We start from the raw sequence: 20,929 nt of genomic DNA on the forward strand, positions 1-20,929 counted from the left end.
GTCAAGGAAAACTTTCTCACACTTAAATGTTAGAGGAGGGAGAACTTTTAGCTGTGTATTTTTGTAAATGGGTTGTTCTGTGTCTTCTCACTCAACAAATGAATTTACATTCAAATAGAGGGATTACTGGAAGTATATATAATTTTTTAAGCTACTGAAGTTTGGTAGTGTCTCTGCACTGACTGTTAAGTACTACGTCTCTTTGTTTTTAGTTGTTAGGTTTCAGGATTTTCTCCTGTTTTATTTATTGGCCTGAGTTAAAATAATCCGAAATCCATCAGATACTTGATCGATAGTTAAATTGTTCTTTTGGCCTTTCAAATTTGACTGTGTTTTGAAGACAAGCATTGTGTTTGCAATAGAATATGAACTCTCCCGCATGATACATGGACCAGTGTCTGTTACTTTGAAGCCCAATTAACCACTAAATTTTATTTGACATTTATCTAAAAGACTTATGGTAACTTTTTAAAGAAGTATTTATGTGACAGTAAAAAGTAAACCTTGCAAGTAAAACCTGAAAGTTTGTTTTACGTAAAAATTTGCAACAAATATAGAATAATAAACTAGCACAGAAAGAGATCTTTGTATTCATTCTCCAGTTTTCTCCTTTTACAGATGAGGAAGCATTTTTCCTCCTCTAACATTGGATATTACTTGATAGCAGGGATTCTTCCTCATCATTCTGAGGGATGTAATGTTCCCGTCTATGTCAGTGCCTTACTTTGGGGAGGGCTGAGGGTGTGTCAATGTAAGGAATCCCTGGGTCATATCAGAGAGAGATCTGTTGTAAATTGTTACCACTTTACTCTTTCAAGATATTTGATTATCCCAAGGACCTGTGAAGTAGGAGTTTTAGTCTTTATTTTTCAGTTTTGAAAACTGACATAATTGTCACAGATAATTCTGATAACTATCTGAAGCCATTTAGCCACTATGCGACATGAATAAGACTTGAATTTGGGTCTTTGTACACACATGCCACTTTAGACTACACCGTACCACTTGGTAAAGGTCAGACTGGCTGATAAAGTGTCAGACATTGGACAAGAACTCAAGTCCTCTGGTGCTCAGCCTCATACTACTACTTCAGGAAAATAATTCTTTCATTTAAATTTTTTGACATGTCATTAAAAATTAGATTTATAATTTCTAAAGCTCCAGTTTTGAGTTCTTATTTTTTTTTTTAAACTGCTATAAATGTCTCCTTAAACCTTAGAGGAAGGGTTATTTGAGTTAGAACGTTCCATATATTGCTGCTCTGTAGAAGACAGTACAGTAGTGTTGTGTTGTGCCCAGAAGATGTATATTAGTCAGAATAAATGTGACAGATGTTAAAACAACAACAATAACAACAACAACAACAACACACACACACACACAGAAAACAACAACCACAAAAAAATCCAAAGCAGGTGCCTGCCATGGTAGCAGGACATTGATTCAGAAGGATACAGTTTTAAGGGTGCCTGGGTGGCTCATTTGGTTAAGTGGCTGATTGTTGATTTTGGCTCAGATCATGATTGTGGGTTCATACCCTCCATTGGGGTCAGCACTGCCCTCGTGAAGCCTACTTGGGATTCTCTCTCTCTCTCCCTCTCTTCCTCTGCCCCTTCTCCACTTATGTGTGCATGTTGCTCTCTTCTCTCTCTCTCAGAAAGTTTTAATAAAACATTTATTAAAACTATATCTTTTTAAAAGTTTATTTATCTTGAGAGAACACACACAACACATAGTCCGACGGGGCTCAATCCCACAAACCGTGAGATGATGATCTGAGCCGAAATCAGGAGTCATGCTCCGGCACCTGGGTGGCTCAGGTGGTTAAGCCTCCGACTTCAGCTCGGGTCATTATCTTGTGGTTCGTGAGTTCAAGCCTTACGTCAGGCTCTGGGCTAACAGCTCAGAGCCTGGAACCTGCTTCAGATTCTGTCTCTCCCTGTCTCTCTGTCCCTTCCCCACTCTCAGTCTGTCTGTCTCTCTCAAAAATAAATAAACATTTGGGGCACCTGGGTGGCTCAGTCGGTTAAGTGTTTGACTTCGGCTCAGGTCATGCATGGTCTCGTGGTTCATGAGTTCGAGCCCCACGTCGGTCTCTGTGCTGACAGCTCAGAGCCTGGAGCCTGTTTCGGATTCTGTGTCTCCCTGTCTCTCTGCCCCTCCCCGGCTCATACTCTGTCTCTCGTGTCACAAATAAATAGACATTTTTAAAAAATTTTTTAAAATAAACATTAAAAGAAAAAATTTTTTAAAGAGTCATATGTTCAACTGACCGAGCCACCCAGGCGCCCTTTCAATACAGTTTTAAACCTCAAAACATTTGAGACCAAGCGATTTTATCATTTTGGCATGGGGGTTTTGGGGTAATTTTTATTATGGAAAATTTCAACTTACCTAGAGATTAGAAACATTGTGTAGTGAATACCCATTTTCCATTACCCAATTCAGTTATCGATATTCAGCTATAGTTAATTGAATAAAAGGCAATCTGTAACGAATGACCAGAACTCCACTGAGGATCTGAAACCGTTGAGTATCCTGCCACATAAATAGATCCAAGTTTTGTTTGCTTCATAATTTTCTGTGCTGTACTCCATGTCAGATTTGACTACTTTCCTTTGCACAGCTGTGACCAGTACTAACACATGCTAAGCTATGAAATGTAACTTGCCCCTAGCATGTCTTCTTCTGTCTTCAACAAGCGATTGATGATTTTTTGTTAAGTGGTAAGAAGAATCCTCACTTTAGTAGTTTTATTAGTAAAAAATGACCCTCAGTTCTTTTTAAAGGGTCCTTTTCTTTGAATTAATTAATGGAGTTTGTAGTTTTTGTACTTTAAAATTTTTACTTTGTTTTGGCATTGAGTAGCATCTTAAAAGATTATTGAAGATACATATTCATTAAAGACATGTTTTGTGACTAATTTTATAAATCTAAGGTTGTGACTAATTTTATAAATCTAAGGAATGGACTGTGTGATAATTCTACATTTTAAAAGGGGAGAGTAGAATTTGGTATATCACAATGCCGTGCCTTAACTGAGAATCCTAGAATAAAATCAAAGAGGAATTTGGATTTCTGTTATACTTCTTTGGTCTGTTTGATATTTCCTTTAACAGAAAACTCTTTCAAGTAGGGTAGGCCTGAATAGAGACTAATAATAGAGCTTTTGTTGAATTTAAAAAGAAAATGCATTTTGTCTCCTTGCACACAAAACAATGGTTTTCCTGTTGAACTTATGTCTGCTGCTTTGAAGAATATATACATAGTTTCTGAGTAATAACAAAGAGGTTAGAAACTATTTTATATAATAATTTATAGGTGGTGGTTTAAATGACCAGTGTGTTTTATTTCTCAAAAGATTCATGAACTTTGGGTTCATGGAACTGTGTAGAACAAAAATATCACAAATCAGAGCAGTTTTTAAATTGGGTAATATCTTTAGCCTTTGAGCATTTTTTCCCCATGTTTGTCATTCTGCTCTCATTCCTATGGAATATTTCTTATTCTTGAAGGGGTTCATACTTCAAAACTACCAGCATTCTACCTAAAACCTGTTTGCTAATTGCTTTCTTATTTATTCAAGGTTGAAAACCTTGTTTGGCTAGTTTGTCTACTAGGATGTGATTTATTATTTCAAGTACTAATCATTGCAAAGTAGTGTTAGAAATTAGTGTCTCACCCTCCCCAGATGTTTATTTTTAATATAGAGTTAGTTTTATTAGAATAGAGTATTTGCAGGGGCACCTGGGTGGCTCATTTGTTTAAGTGTCTGACATTAGCTCAGGTCATGATCCCATGGGTTCCTGGGTTCGAGCCCCATGTCAGGCTCTGTGCTGACAGCTCAGAGCCTAGAGCCTGCTTCAGATTCTGTCTTCCTCTCTCTGCCCCTTTCTCGCTCACATTCTCTCTCAAAAATAAATAAACATTAAAACATTTTTTTATAAAATAGAGTATTTGCAGAATGGGATAGATGTGGTGAATAAGGAGTCTGAAAATTCCTAAATTATGTATTTGTACAGGTGGGGGGGAGATAGCATAAAAAGAAAACTTTTTTGGTTTATATCTTCTCTGAATATAGTTTTCAGGGAGGATTTATGGAAGATCTTTCAACAGTTTAGTTCTGTAATGAAACATTTTTTTTTTTTTTGGAACTCCTAGTTTATATCTTAGAAGACCATTTATGTTAGGACAAAGCAGTTGTATACAAGAGTGGTTTTTCATAACTCAGAATTTGGGGGATCTTACAAACTTTTCTAATGGGAGCATAATATGCATTTTTTTTAAGATACAAGACTTGTAGTTGCCTCAGCTGTATGTCAGTCATGGTCTGCTGCAAAGTTATTGGCATTTCTCCCAGGATTGGCCTTACACTTTGAAGTTTAACATTTACAGAAAAACTTTTTCTTAGGGGTCAATTTTTTATTTAATAGCAAATTTTTTAAATGAAGTAGTTTACACATGTAGTCATTTTTCATTGCTAGCTACAGACATTCAGTCCTATTGTTAACTGGAAAATAGACTGTAAAATTGAGATGTGAGACACTATCACAATTTTGAGATAAGATGTTTTGCCTTTTTTAAATACAAAGTTTTGATACCCTTTTAATTGTGTTGATTTGTTTAATAAGTAATTATCAAGAGGTATTCTTCATCACAGATTTTTCAAGTTGTAACTACTTAAAACTGTTTTTAGGTTCAGAGTACTGAGGGAGAAGCTCCTCACGTTCCAGCCGCTTACCAGCTAGGTCTCACCAAGTCAAAAAGAGGTAAGTTGACTAATGTCCACTAGTTCCCAAGCACATTACCAAAGTGTGTCATTCATTGGTTTGGAAAAGGGGTTTACCTATCAGTATTTGAGTACCTGTTAGTGGAAAAGAAGGTTATGATGCTTAACCTTAAGCATCCAGGTATGGACGCTTCATTATACTTTGGTTATAGAATTTTTTGTATCTTCTTGAAGACTTTTGTGCCCATAAAATAATTTTTGTTTGCTTATCCTGAAATGCAGTTCTGTGCACTCTAATTGTTCTTCAGCTCTGCCTAAGGGCTAGATGGGAAGTGATAGAGCAACAGATTCAGGCCTGCTTTTAACGTGGTTATGATTGAAATATACACTTGTATTATCCACCTCTGCCTTTCATTATTTAAACATGGCTCCTAATGTTTAAATTTAAACATGGCTCCACGATTTAAACATGGCTACTAAACATGCATATGCCTCTGGCAAAAAAATACCCATCTCTCAGTAGTGGTTAAAGCTAGTTAAGTTCAATTTAAACTATGGATCAAAGGTGAGTGTCTGCAGATACCATTCTTCTCTTGAATTATTAATTATTGACCAAAGAGCCTTTGAATTCATTTCTTTCACTTTTAATTTGCAACAAGAAAAACTTGCCTGATGTTTAAAATCACAAAGCTTTTGAGATTTAGAGAAAAGGAGAGAGGAAGGAAAGAAGTTAAAGTGGCCACTGAAGGTGGCTGTTTATTTTTAAAGCTTTACACATGCTGAACCACCCTGTTTTGTTTTGTTTTTTTTTTAAACAAAGGATCATATGTATGTTCCTGGAATAGGAAATTGCATGTTTGTTCTCTTCTGATCTCTGAAATGACTTCATAAGAGAGAATTTGCATATAATTTTTCTTTTATTGCATCGTGGTACTAAGTGCTCCTGTCTCACTAGGTCACTACAGTTCTGGTCGGACACAAAATGAGCTTTCCTGTTCTTTGTCCCCTTTTTAAGTCCATAAATATATGTATGTGTTTCTGAGCTGTAAGGCAGGCTTCACAGCCATCAAGAATTTTTTCCTTTGGATAGGTTGACAAGGGGTACATTAGAAAAAGCAGTTTGTCTTGTGTCAAAAAAGGGATTAAAAACTGTAGAAGTACTTCAAGATCTTTCAAGAGCAAGCTCCTTGTGGTAGAAAAAAACAGAATGTGGTTTGTATCCACATCTGAGTTTCTTCCTCTTACCAATAAGAGGTCTCTCATTTCTGGTGGCATATGTAAAAGTGTTAACATTTTTATGAATCACATTTTTATAAATTAACAGTAAAATTGTTTCGTGTGTACATGAGAGGGAGAGGGAATAATACAGCGTTTTCATCATTTTTAAGCATAGCTTCTATCAAGTTTTGATAGTGTGATATGGAAGTATCTTTAATTATAATTACAGAATTAGAATCACTGGTAAAATACTCATTTCACAAGTTTAGTACATATAGTGCACTATACATATATGCACTATAGTGCATGTAGTACATGTATATAAAAAAAAAAAAAAAATACTTGCACCTTAATGATAGGGCTTTTGAAGTTAGAGTGATCTTAATTCTCCTATCCAGTCCTGGGATTTAAGTCTAGAGAAGTTTAGTGACTCAACTCTTGTCACAACTAACATTCACTAAGCTATGTTGAGAGCTTATTCCTTATTATAGAAGAGGTACAAATTTTCTTTAGTCCTGCAGAGTGTACAGGTGTTCTGTTCTATTTCTTTATGATATTGGACAAACACAAATTCTAGGTTTTGTTTTGTTCTCACTTTAATGTTTTGCTCTAACATCCTCGTTTTTAATTAGAAATAGTGTTAAATCTCTTCAGTTAGGACAGATGTCTGATTGTTTTTAATTCCACATTTTTCTGTGGAGAACGGTGTTTTTTGTGAAATACCTGCCTAAAGAACATAGGTTATGATTTACAGTTTACAGAATAGTTTCACCTACACCCTACTTAGTTCCTGAAGTAGCCCTGTGAGATAGAAGGATTATTCTGTTTTGTGAAGGAGAGAAGTCACTGCTTATTATGATAAAGTAGGAACTTGAACCCAGGCCTCCTTGTTCTTTCCACAGCCCAACTCCTGCTGTGAAGGCTGAGTAGGCTATAATCTGACCTAGTCTATGTGAACTCAAGGCTAACAACCACAGAGGTGAACTCAGCATAGACTGTATTCCGCAACAGATAAAACTGACTTGAGCGGAGCTAATCACTGGCTTCCCTGGGCTCCAGCCGCTGCCCTTTGCCCAACATGATAGGCAGTTTCACTTCTAAATCCTTTAAGGGACTGTTTAATTTTATTGTTGCTTTAAAAAGAAAGTTATCGTTAGAGTGGGAGAGAGCCAAAGCATAAGAGACTCTTAAAAACTGAGAACAAACTGAGGGTTGATGGGGGGTGGGAGAGAGGGGAGGGTAGGTGATGAGCATTGAAGAGGGGATCTTTTGGGATGAGCACTGGGTGTTGTATGGAAACCAATTTGACAATAAATTTCATATATTAAAAAATAATAAATTAAATAAATACATAGATAAAAAACATGAGAAAAAAATAAAAAGAAAGTTATCATTGTTTCATTCAGTATACATTTATTTATTGTTTAATTGTTTTAGGTACTGGGATACAAAATAGAATAAATGAGGTTTCTGTCTTCAGAAGACTCATAGTCTAAAAAAAGACATGCAAACACATAATTATGGTGATAACTACTGTGACGTTAAGATGTTAATCATTCTCTCAGTTGATATAATGCATAATTAGTACCTATGGTAACAGCTCATTCCAGTTCAGTTTCACAATTGTTCCAGTTTACCTAGGCCTATCAAAGGTATGGATCAATTTTTTATATGTCATTATACAATTTTGTTCACTTCAAAGCAATATTACAGAATTTTTCTAAATTATGATGAGAAAAAATTACGCCATTCTGTGATACTCTTAGATTAAACCTGAAGCTACAAGTGGGATATTTTTCAAAGTGAGGCAAAGTTTAATTGATTTTGGATTTTATTAAAACATATTATCAGGTTTTTGGTAAAACACACTTTGTTTAGCTTGATGCTTTTATTTTTTAATGCTTGCTTATTTATTTATTTATTTATTTATTTATTTATTTATTTATTTTGAGAGAGAGAAAGAGAGAGAGCATGCATGCATACTGAAAAAGGGCAGAGAGAGGGAGAGAGAGAATCCTAAGTAGGCTCCAAGCTATCAGTAGAGCCCAACATGGGGCTCAATCCCACAAACCATGAGATCATGACCTGAGACAAAATCAAAAGTTGGACACTTAACCAACTGTGCCACCCAGGTGCCCCTAGCTTGATGCCTTTGAAGTTCTGCAGAACTTGACCTTGTCATGAAGCTTCTCCCTTAGTAAATGTTATAGATAAAAAGTTTCTCCCAAACTTGCAGTGTGGATGGCCATGTGATCTGCTGTGCTTAGGTGGCCTTTTTATTTTAAAAAGTGTTTTCAGGTTATACTAACCAGGAATTAGAGTTTTTAGGCCAAAAAGCAAACAGGGTTTCTTTAAGATTAACAACATTATGTATCAGTTGAACCTATTTGAGTTTCATGCAATTGTTATGAAATCATTGTTTCATGACTTACAAATGTTTGCATCATTTGAAACATCAGAAACATTTAAGTACTCTTGCCTGCAAATTATTTAATTTATTGGCACCTTAAGTATATTCTTATTTTGTTATTAGGAAGATAATAGAACTTTTTTGCACACTACATTTAAACTTCTAATTTCACCTGCTGAATATCTACATATTTACATAAAGGAAGTGGCTTCCTTTGGGATTCCTGTTTTTATCAGTGTGGTTCTTGTTTTCAGCCAGTTGTCCTCCAAGGATAGGAAACTAATTGGTCATACCAAAATATATTAAAACTGGAACTTAATTAGCAACTGAACACAGAATTTCTGATAGATGTGATTCAGTTTTTGGTTGAATTCAAGCTGCCTTCTGTGCTTTGAAGCCACATTTTGCATAAGTGATGCATATTTTTCTAAGAAGGAATCAATACGTATCAGACATGTATCAGGAATTAGATATCTGTAAGACCTTCTTTCCAGTGAAGTCCTATTTAGCAGTTCTGCCCTAACTGCATGTCTTTTGATAGATCATTTGTTACGTACTGCAAGTCAGCACTCTGACAGCAGTGGCTTTGCTGAAGATTCGACAGACTGCCTCTCCCTCAGTCATCTTCAGGTAAAAATTTCTATTGTAGTAGGCACTCTGATCAACTTCTTCCTATTTAGGTGATTTTTCACTACCTATATATTTCAAGACTGAATCTGTATAATCTTTATTTTTCAAATGACAGTAAGAATAAAACTCCAGGACGTAAGTGTTATCTAAGCATTTGATACAGGTTTTAGTTTTCACTAATTCTGCATCTCTTTCTGACTAAGCACTGACACATTTTTTAAAATGTTTATTTATTTACTTAGAGTCTATGATGCAAGCAGGGGAGGGGCGGAGAAAGAGGGAGCGAGAGAGAATCCCAAGCATGCTCTGTACTGTCAGCATGGAACCTGATGCGGGCTTAGTCTCACGAACTGTGAGATCATGACCTGAACCAAAATCAAGAGTCAGACACTCCACCACCTGAGCCACCCAGATGCCCCCTCTCTGACTGAACATTTAAAAACAAAGAGAGTTCCTCCTTCTTTATTTTTTGACTTTCAGGAAATAGAGGTTATTTTGATCATTATTCTGTCTGATACTTTTCTTCTATTTTCCCACTATTGCTTCAGTTTGTTTGTTTATTTAATAGCTAACGTTGTGTTACATAGCTTTCTGGATATTCTATGACTTTAATGGTGGAGTGTGTTAGATAACCCAGGTAACAGGCACATCTTTATCCTTAAGGAGTTTATACTCTGTGTGTGTAACATATGGAGCCCTTGTATGCGAAGGTACAGAAGCATTTTGAAATTGTCTAAAATGTCTAGGAGCAAACTTTAAAGAAAATTGGAGGTAAGAGAAAAAGAGAACCCACAAGAGCCTCCAGGAACATAGTATCTGAGGGGCACACAGACGAGAAGTGTTTAAGGAGACTCAGAAAGAATAATCCAGTGGGCAGAACAACTGGGAGTTGGAGGAGAGCGTTTTTAAAAGGAAATCTGTGGACGTGAGCATAGAAAGATAAGAATTCAGCTTTCTGGTGAGTGGTTGAGTGAGTGGTTTTGAGGTAAGAAATGAGGCAGAAGCATGAGGGCAGAGTAAAGTGATAAGGAAAAGAAGGTACGGATGTTGACTGTTTTTTTCAAATAAGGGTGATAGGTCTTTGTGTCTTTTTCAAAGGGGGATGACTCAGGAAAGTTGTTTGGCTAAGGGAAGGAGCTCTAAGAAGACAGATGCAGAAAAATCTGGGATAAAATTGCGCAGAAATACCACAGTTCTGGAGAGGATGTGATCAGACGTATAGACTGGAGGATTTGCTTTGAAAAAAAGCAAATTTCCTTTCAGAACGGAGAGGAAGGAATGGCAGGGAGAGGTAGGGGAACATTTGTAGGTGTTGGGGAAGAAAGTTAAGAAATTTCGGTCCATCTTCTCAGTAACTCAGTGTCATGTGTTGGAAGAAAAAGAAATGGGTGCTGAAAAGGGGACCTGAGGTAAATAGTAAAGGTCTGGAATAAGCTTTGTGGGAAAGTGAAGGAGTTGCTGACTAGGGGCAGTAAAACACAGTTTTGAGCAGCACCAGGGCCGTCACCAAGGTGGGAGACCCTGGAAGTATAGAAACGGCATACCAGTTTGGCATTTTGTTAGTGATCCCTCTTATCCAAATTCTCCATTTTTCCACCCATTTCCTTTCACAGGTTCATGAGTCCTTGCAGGCTATGGGGAGTAGTGCCGACAGTTGTGACAGTGAGACAACAGTCACCTCATTTGGTGAAGACCTTGTCACACCAACAGCACAAGACCAGCCTTATTTTCATGAGTCAGAGGAGGAGTCTCTGATCCCTCTTCAGAAGGGAAGAGAGAAGGCAGCAACAATTGCTGATAGAAGGTCAGATAGCCAGAATTTCCCCCAGTGCGAGGCTGTTGAGCCTGCAGGGAACACAGAGTCCCCCTGTGGGGGAGGGGACCACATTACTGCAATTACTGAAGTGAAAGAGGATTTGTCTCCAGCACAGCCAGTGGATCTGCTGGGGGAAGCAAGTGCCGAAAGTGATGTGGATAAAAGCAGTGAATGTGAATTTGCCCAGTATACCACACACCATATTCTCAAATCACTGGCTTCCATTGAAGCTAGATGCAGTGAGAAGAGCTCGGAAAATACAACTGGGCCTCCCTCTTCTGTGGACAGAGTTAATACCGCTTTGCAAAGAGCTCAAATGAAGGTTTGCAGTCTGTCTAATCAGAGAGTAGGGCGTAGCTTGATAAAATCGAAAGATCTGTTAAAACAAAGGTACTTGTTTGCAAAAGCTGGCTATCCTCTAAGAAGGTCTCAGTCTTTACCAACAACCTTATTGAGCCCGGTAAGAGTCGTATCCTCTGTCAATGTTCGCTTGTCCCCAGGAAAAGAGACCAGATGCAGTCCACCGTCCTTCACTTACAAGTACACACCTGAAGAGGAACAGAAATTAGAAAAAGAGGTGATTGAGCACGATGGTCAGTCTTTAGTTAAATCCACTATTTTCATCTCTCCATCATCTGTGAAGAAAGAAGAAGCCTCTCAGAGCGAGGTGAACCGGTTGGAGGAATGCCATCATCGAAGGACTCCTTCCTGTTCGCTCTATGCTCCGGCACCAGTATCTCAGTCCACCTGTTCTCTTCACTCTGCCCACTCGGAGTGGCAGGAGAGGCCCCTGTGTGAGCACATGAGAACTCTGAGCACTCACAGTGTTCCCAACATATCAGGCGCCACCTGTAGTGCCTTCACTACCCCTTTCGGGTGTCCTAACTCGCATCGACATGCTGCCTACCCTTACCGAGCGTGCTCTGTGAACCCCCCTTCCGCCATTGAAATGCAGTTGCGAAGAGTATTGCATGATATTAGAAACTCACTGCAGAATCTTTCACAGGTATGAGGGGGAAAAATGGTTTTTTTTCTTTTACTGATCTGAGCACCTTTTAATTCACTAAGAAGCAAAGTCCCATCAGGCATGAACCACCTCAGCCTCATTTTCTTACATGCCTAAACTTCTCTGAACCTGCCCTCCTCCTGTACTCTTCCCTCCTATCTTAAGGGAAAAGCTATAATTAATCCTAAACAAGGTTAATTTCTCTGCTCATAATCTCCCTCTCTTCTGGAGAAGAGATTTTGCTCATTAGGTAACCTCCCTTCTTTAGCCTATCCTCCATTGTCTTTTTTTTTTAAGTCAGGTTGTACCTATTACTAAAAAATCTTCCCTCTCAAATGCTGCCTCCCTTTCTCTGCCGTTTGATCGTGTTTACTGCCTCTTTCCTTTCTAAGCTTTCCTTCCCTCGACCTCTGTGTCGCCGTGTGTTCCCCTGGCTCTGCTCATAGCTGTCTAAGCTTCCCCCTTCATCTACTGACTCCTGATGCTGGTCTCCTGGCACAGAATTAGTCTGCTTCCACTGGGTTCAAAGACTGGAACTGCCCCAGAAAAGAAAAAAAATCAGGTAAAGTGTGAATTTGAATAAAAATAGTCTGTCTTGTCACTTTTAAAATTACTGCGCTCAGATATGTTGGTGGGCTGCAAAAAATTTTCCAAAAAAGCTTTGAAAACAAATTGTCTTTAGGTTTGCCTTTCTAAATCTGTCTCCACACTACTTGTGTTTAGATAGTTTGAGGAAATAAAGAAAATGACAGTGTAATGTCCTGATCACAGAGTTCAGCTAGGAGTCCGGAGGTTTACAGTGTATATAATAGATCTCTTACGATGACATCATAGGAAGGATGCCACTAAGAAAGGCAAAATCAAATTTGCAACTTATTAAGTGGCAAAGTATACTTTCTTTTAAATACAGATTTTATCCTCATGAGGATGGTCACCTAATGATTTTCTCCCGGTCTGACCAGAATGTGGGTATTTTTTCTTCCTCCTTATAAAAATCTGTGAGTGAGATACCTAACTCTCCAGCTGTAATTACGTGAAACACAGGGTTTCCAGGGCTCAACCCACCTACGCTTTGATGGTGCACCTTTCTAGACCAGCTGCTCTACATGTGGTCTGCTCCTCTTGGGTGTCCCATCAGTAACTCAGCTAAATAATCTTCTCACCACCTCCCACCCCCCAGTAGACAGATGCTCTTCATGACTTGTCTCTGACTATCTGTCCAGTCTCGTTCTTCATGCGTGTGCTCCAGCTGTGTTGGACTGCGTGCAGTTCTTTAAATAGGTGTGCGTTCCTGTGTCTGTCTTTACAAATGCCACTGTTTTTTGTTTGTTTGTTTGTTTGTTTTAACCTGGAGTCCCTTGTTTGTTTTAACCTGGAGTCCCTTGCCCTTGCCTTTCTCTGCCTGATCAAGGCCTGTTTCCTGTTAAGGCTCAGCTCAGGTGTCATCAGTGCCAGGATCATTCAACTAATCTAGATTTTTGTTTGTTTCCATCACTGCACTCCCCTCCCCCACCCCAACATTGTAAGTTTTTTCCCACTTCCCTTTTTTTTTTCCCTTGCACTGTGAAAACATTTGAAGGCTGGGAATGCCTTTTGTGCTTTCTTTTGTCTTTTTTCTTCACTGTCTAAAATAATGACACACAGTAGATGCTCAAATGTCTGTGAGCAGTATGATGACTGCCTGCTACTCTGGCCAGCCAACTCAGTAATTTCCTATAATCCGAATCTGCTATTGCTTCTACATTTTTGAGTTTTGTTTGTTTTCTTCTTTCTCAAGGCAAGAGGGAAGTCCCGTAAGATGTAGATTTGAAATATACCTGTTTCTTTGCCTCTTCTTTGTTCCATATAGACAGACTTCTACCTGACACAGATAGGAGTAATATAGGTAGCATTGGGGACTGAGGTATTTGGTTCCTCCTTACAATATGAAGTGGGGTTTTGGTTTTTTGTTGTTGTTGTTGCTGTTGTCTCCAAGAGAACTATATATAGACCCCCAATTGCACCTTTTTAACACCTTAGATAATTTGGAGGTAAGCACTTTAACACTGATTTGTAATCAGACTCTTACTTTTTTGAAGTACCCTGTGACGAGAGGACCCGATCTTGCTGCTGCTCCATATAGTACTCAGAAATCATCTGTTCTACCTCTGTATGAAGTAAGTGCTTATTTAGATTTTTGTGTTACAGAGTTTTTTGTCTGATTTAGAAGTATAACTTTGTCATATTGTATTCTAGAATACTTTTCAGGAGCTCCAGGTAATGAGGCGGAGCCTGAATTTATTTAGGACGCAAATGATGGATTTAGAGTTGGCAATGCTACGTCAGCAAACCATGGTTTATCATCATATGACCGAGGAGGAAAGGTAAAAAGTTCATTTTGTCTTAATGTAACTCAAAATACTTTTAATTCTGAAAAAGCATCATCAGCCTTTTTTTTTTAAGCTGGATTTTATGCCTACTGCTGTGTACCGTTTATTTTGTGAACCCCTGTGAGTGAAATTAGGCAGAGTGTCTTACTAATGAAACCGCTTTCCATGTATTGAGGAAGACGGTGGTTGTAATCTTTGTTCACTGTTTGGGAGAGAGGGTAGAGGAAGAAAGACCATTTGTCCTCCTGGTCCCACCTGTGGCAGTCACTGTTGTGCTAATTTTCAGAACTTGCAATCTCAGTACCTTCTAGCAGTTTGTGAGAGAGTTGTGAACGTGAATCTCCAAACTGCTCTTTTCAACCTTGTGCCTATCGTTGTACCGACAGGTATGAAGTTGATCAGCTTCAGAGTCTGAGGAATTCAGTCCGAATGGAGCTTCAGGACCTGGAGCTGCAGCTGGAGGAGCGCCTGCTGGGCCTGGAGGAGCAGTTCCGCGCTGTGCGCATGCCCTCTCCCTTCCGCGCCTCAGCCCTTGCGGTAGGTGCCGTGGGGGTTGCCAGCGGATTTCACTTAGGACTTACCACGGGCCGCACAGTTTAGGGCAAATGTCTTAATGTGAAACCACTTATTTTAATGGCAGTGAGGCAAACGGAATGTTTAAGGATCCTTTCCCACAAATCAGTTGAATGTACAAGTTGTGATTCTTCTCTTAAGTATTTAGTGTATTTAGAAATATATTGAAAATTGTTAATCATATTTTCTTAATAATAATAAGGAGCAATACAAAATTTTTTAGTTTTAGAAGAAAAATGATAGTGGATTAACACATGACTAATATGGATTTTAATCACTGCATGTAACTAACTGCCAAGAACATAAACATATATTTCACTCAGCTTTTTTTGCCTTTGAGTAAATAACTATTCCCTATAAATTTTTCCTTTATTTTGGATTTTTTTCCCGTCTTTATGGTTTTTACAGAATCAAATGAGATCTTTTTAAAGGCAAAAAACATGTATACAGCCAAGAAAATAAAACACTATTTTGTATCACTGTTCAAATTTCTAATGTTTCTTTCCATGAAATTTAAACTTCAGCATTGGATTATTTTTGCTATGACCTTTGCAGTCATAAAATGCATTGTTTTGAAATGTTGAAATTGTGAGCTTTTCTCTTTGTTATTTGAACAACACAGTTGTTTTTGTTAACAGTCAATGATTCTGTACATACATATACATATGCACACATATGGAGTAGAATAAGAATGTGTGTGTATTACATGTGTATATGTAGAATAAGAGTAGCATAGAATAAGAGTATTATTTATCATTGATGAATATCTTTTTCCATAAAATGTTTCAATCCATTATTCTGAGAAATGTGTGTTGGTGACAGTGGAGAACCAGAACATCTTTTATGCACTTAGTCATAATAACACATTTTATAGGGTGCCATGTTGAGAGTGACCTTTGCAACATAAAGGAATGTTTCAGGGTAATAATTAGCCAATTCATTTTATTATGGAACACTTGCAGTTTGAAAAAACAATTTATTCATACACACACACACACACATATATATATATATATATATATTGTTCTTATTTTTCCAGGGAATGTGTGGCAGTAGAAGCGCTGATAACTTGTCATGCCCTTCTCCATTGAATGTAATGGAACCAGTAAGCCTCTCTCCTTTCAAATCACTGGGGAAGGGAATGATAAAACATTTCATAAACACACAGTTTTCCTAGTGTATATGAAATGTTTTTTGTTTTTACATACAGAAATAGGTATTATCTAAATTTATTGGAAGGGACTTTGGCACTTGTGAAAGTCTATTGCCATATTAGGCCACTAGTAGAAAGCTAGTTAATTGCAATAGTGATTTATTTTTATGGTGTAAAGGAAGTAATGCAGTATAAAAAGTGTTTATGCTGCAGGGGAAATATGCTTTCACAGTCTGATTACGGGTCCTTTAGGTAGTTGGATCTGTAAGATGACTACTTTGTGAACAAAAGTCTGATTTTTATTATATTTAAAAAATTTGTTTAACGTTTATTCATTTTTGAGAGAGACAGACAGAGAGACACAGAGCGTGAGCAGGGGAGGGTCAGAGAGAGAGGGAGACACAGAATCCGAAGCAGGCTCCAGTCTCTGAACTGTCAGCACAAAGCTCGATGCAGGGCTCGAACTCACAGACCATGAGATCACAACCTTAGCCAAAGTCAGACGCTTAACCAAGTGAGCTGCTCAGGAGCCCCAAATTTTTATTATCTTTTAAAGAAATTGGTTAATTTGAGGGCAGAAGCATTATGAGTAGCTATTTTGTTTTTCTTTACTATTCCTTAACAAGTAATTTGGATACCATGAGGTAACAAGTAAAATTTCATCCACCTGTATAGTCCAGTTACATACTTCATGGTTTTATCTCACCATAAATTTATATTTTCCTATATTGTTGCAAATGCAACTGATTAGTTCCTAAATGATTGAATTAGAATCATGTCTTTACAAGCTAAGTGATTTCTGGCAGTCATCACAGTTAGAATTTTAATCTTCTTTTAACTACCAGTCTTAATTTCAAGAGAGAAGAATTGCAATTTTTCTGATTTCCAGGTCACTGAACTGATGCGGGAACAGTCCTATCTGAAGTCTGAATTAGGCATGGGACTTGGAGAAATGGCATTTGAAATTCCTCCTGGAGAAAGCTCAGAATCCGTTTTCTCCCAAGCAACATCAGAGTCCTCTTCTGTATGTTCTGGTCCCTCTCATGCTAATAGAAGAACTGGAGTACCTTGTAGTGACTCAGTGGGCAAACCCAAGACCCATCTGGTACCAAGCAAGAAGGTATTCCGAGCGTCAGTGGCCCTGACGCCCACTGCTCCTTCTAGAATGGGCTCTGTGCAGACACCTCCAGATGTGGAAAGTTCTGAGGAAGTTGGTGCAGCTGAAGAAGTGTCAGAGGCTGTAGGACCTAAATCTGTAGTGGAAGAAGGGAATGGAAAAATCCCATTAATGCCAGCTACTGAGGAAATGCATAAAAATGTGGAGCAAGATGAGTTGCAGCAAGTCATACGAGAGGTGAGTAAAATCTATGCCTAATTTATCTGGAGATATGAGTTGGATAATAATGTTACTTGAACATTATAAGATACTGCTTTGATTCACTGTATTCAGTAATTTTCTGAGCTTTTAAATGAACTTTCCCATTGATCTAGCTCGTGTCTATTAAGATAGGGTTTTAATGGCATTTCTACAAATTTTATACTCCAGTGTGAAATAATTGCAATTTTCTATATTCACTCTGATGAAGAAAGTGTTTGTAGGATTCAAAATATTTAAACATGTGACAAAATTCTTAGACCTCTTATTTCTACATTTGTAAAATAGGGACTATGATTTAGATCTCTTCCAGGATTGAAAATCATCACTGGGTAATGCCAATTGACATGAGAAAATAGTGTTGTGATTTGTATAAAGAATTTGATTTGGCTTAGTGGGTGGAGATATGTGGAAGATACATGAGTTGTTCAAAGATAGAAATACAGAAGGAAAAGGTTTATCCTGGGTGATAGTGTGTAAACCTGAAGCATTTAACCATAGTTCTAGGTTACTACAAGAACTGTAAAAAGTTAGGAAGATTAGTAGTCAGAGGTCAAAAGTTAATTGAGAAGATTAGTAAAATAGCTGTTTCAGGCACTGGGAACTGGCAGTTAGGAGTAATATATATATCTTTTTTTTTTTTAACGTTTATTTATTTTTGAGACAGAGAGAGACAGAGCATGAACGGGGGAGGGGCAGAGAGAGAGGGAGACACAGAATGGGAAGCAGGCTCCAGGCTCTGAGCCATCAGCCCAGAGCCTGACGCGGGGCTCGAACTCACAGACCGCGAGATCGTGACCTGAGCTGAAGTTGGACACTTAAGCGACTGAGCCACCCAGGCGCCCCTATATCATTTAAAATATGAGACTACAGATCAAAAGTTTTGATGGTTTTATTTTTTTTCCTTTCCTTCCCACATTACACTGTGCTTGGGAACAAAATGCAGTAGCATGCACAGGATAAAAATAACACATGTTGAATATATTTTTTTTACCATTGATATATTAAAAACATGATCAGAAAGGATCTTTCCATTAGTTAAAAGGGGGAGATAGCCTATACATTTAAAAAAATCATTTTATAAGAGTCTTAATGAGTATATGCTCTGTAAGGGATTTCATATAAGATATGAAATTCTTGGGGCACCTGGGTAGCTCAGTCAGTTGAGCATCTGATTCTTGATTTTGACTTGGCTCGTGATCCTGGGGTCAATGAATCAAGCCCTGTTTCAGGCTCTGTGCTGAGTGTGGAGTCTGCTTGAGATACTCTCTCTCTGCCCCTCTGTTCCGCTCCTGTGCTCTCGTCCTCTCACTCACTCTTTCAAATAAATGAATGAATGATGTGAAATTCTTAAGCTTAAAGACTAGTAGGAAGACAAACAAGACTAACTCAGGAAACAATCCAAAAATTACACAGAAAAACATGTAGTATAATGTATTTAAGAACTAAGAATTTAGAAATGGAAAAGGTCAAAATGGGCCAGAGAAATTAGGGTCAGTGGCTACTTGTTTTTAATTTGCATATTTACAATAAATTCAGCAATATGAGCCTAATGTATTTTTGGAATTAATTCGTGAGTAAGAAAGAACAAATTTCTAGTGGTTATAGGTCAAGAATGGTGGCAGCAGACCAGACTCTTCCCTCAAATGGGCCATTGATCCTCTGGGTCCAGAGATTAGTTCATGTGTATTGGGTGCCATCATTCATAGCTGCATAATAGTAGCTTGAGAAGTATGTTAAAAATAAATACAGTCTTTTTTGCTATGATATGATATATATATATATATATATATATACACACACACACACACACACACACACACACACACACACACATACATATATATTCCTAAAAATTGTTGGGCTGTGCACATTGGTGCAGTAAAAAACCACAGAGCTTATTTGGAAAATAGAAGCATAACTAAAACTTTGTACGTGACATATTTTAAAAAAGATAGAAATCTAGCAAAAATAGCACAATAGTATACATGTGAAATGGTTAATAAATATTTAAGTACTACAATAAATATGGTACTTGACCTTGAAAAATACCTGAAATTTGCTTGTAGAACTGGGGTTTGGAAGGATTGCAGCTTGTGAGGTATTGCAAAGTAGCAGAGGAGAGTAAGATGAAATCCAACGGAAAGTTTTAATAGCAGATGTGGGTAGGTGTGGCTCCTAACACAGTGACCTGAGATAGCTCGTAGATGTTTCTATGTGTGCACTTTGTGTGTTCTGTTCCTGTGTTCAGCTGAGTGCAGTTCTCTGCATTCGTCCCGTGTTTCTTATGGATGAAACTACATATAAGCAGACATGAAATTTATATTATACTCAACTTTCCTAATATTTCAATAACTCATGTTGAGACAAATTTACATTTTAAAAATATGCATTCTAGCAGAAGAGACTACATGTTTGTAATTTCTTTTCATGACATGAATTATCAACTTCAAGTTTAAAAGGTCCTAGGGGTGCCTGGGTGGCTTAATCAGTTGTGTCTGACTCTTGATCTCAGCTCAGGTCTTGATCTCAGGGTTGTGAGTTCAAGACCCGCACTGGGGTCTGTGCTGGGCATGAGGCCTACTTAAAAACAAAACAAAACAAACAAACAAAAGCATATAAAAGGTTGTAATTCTTGATATTGATTTGTTCTGTAAACGTAATTCTTATAAGTTCATTGTATGTACCTGGTGAACATTTAGCAAGCTCTGTACATCCACCTTGCTCATTAGGTGCAAATGATTATAATCCATTCTTATTTATATGTTTAATATCAAAGATCAATTGTCGAGTAAAATTAAGTAATTATTTTTCTCCACACTATATTAATTAACTGAGGAAGTAAGTTTTAAGGTACTTTTTCTTTCTCTAGAAATGTGGTATTTTTGTTCCTTTTAGCTTGCTTTAGCTAATAGGTTTTCCTTGAAAACTCAACTTAATATTGTTCATTTGGCATAAATATTCCCTTAATGCACACTTGAGTCCTCATTTTTAAAGTTGTTTGTTAACAGGTGACCTGATATGTGCTGTGAGTAATTTCCTAGGAGTAAGGTATTCCTAGACCAGAACATTGATTCTTTGGCTGATACAACACAGCATGTAGAAAAGATGGTTGTTTCTTGGTCCTACAGTAGTACTTAATCATTTATAAGAACTTCCCATAAAATAAGAATGATCTTTTGATTTTGAAGACATTTAAATTGGCATGCAAGGCAAATGTTTGAGGAATTTTTCAGAATTTGTTACTATTCAAAATTTGGCAGAGTCTGTAGGACGTTGGCCTTAACATTTATCCTTTTGCTATTTACAAATAAGGATTTATCAAGCAAACTATATAGATCAAACACGGTGTTAAGAGGAACATTGATGTACTTAAGAAAATAAGCTGTTTTGAAGCGCTTTAAAAACATATGTTATTAAATAAGTTAATCCAATCCCATTTATAATTTTAAAAAAGTAATTTGCGTTGATACGATCTTAACTCAGTTACAGTGGTGTTCTGTTCAACTTTATTTACAAAATATGTAAAATTCAGATTAGTCCTGGTTCTATTCATTTCAAATCCATAATCTTTTTGCCTAAATACACATGGTACTGAATTCCAGTTTTTGTCAGAGCTATCATATCAGCCACGAAGAAAATTAAATTAG

The 20,929-nt window shown here is 37.5% G+C and overlaps 1 protein-coding gene across 3 annotated transcripts in view; it reads left to right on the plus strand.

Moving 5' to 3' along the window:
- The window catches only part of ITPRID2 (ITPR interacting domain containing 2), a 39,819-nt gene that overhangs the window by 13,321 nt on the left and 5,569 nt on the right, over positions 1 to 20,929 (plus strand). The window contains exons 9-16 of one of the 3 annotated variants that reach the window (XM_042949312.1): positions 4,697 to 4,769; positions 8,899 to 8,987; positions 10,601 to 11,809; positions 13,888 to 13,965; positions 14,045 to 14,172; positions 14,565 to 14,715; positions 15,791 to 15,856; positions 16,794 to 17,258. In XM_042949312.1, coding sequence (XP_042805246.1) covers positions 4,697 to 4,769; positions 8,899 to 8,987; positions 10,601 to 11,809; positions 13,888 to 13,965; positions 14,045 to 14,172; positions 14,565 to 14,715; positions 15,791 to 15,856; positions 16,794 to 17,258 — 2,259 coding nt within the window. The remainder of the gene's footprint in view (positions 1 to 4,696; positions 4,770 to 8,898; positions 8,988 to 10,600; positions 11,810 to 13,887; positions 13,966 to 14,044; positions 14,173 to 14,564; positions 14,716 to 15,790; positions 15,857 to 16,793; positions 17,259 to 20,929) is intronic. The other 2 variants (XM_042949313.1, XM_042949315.1) reach the window with 2 other exon arrangements.

This window comes from Panthera leo, chromosome C1 (genome assembly GCF_018350215.1).
Source record: "Panthera leo isolate Ple1 chromosome C1, P.leo_Ple1_pat1.1, whole genome shotgun sequence".
In the NCBI taxonomy this organism is placed as follows: domain Eukaryota; kingdom Metazoa; phylum Chordata; class Mammalia; order Carnivora; family Felidae; genus Panthera; species Panthera leo.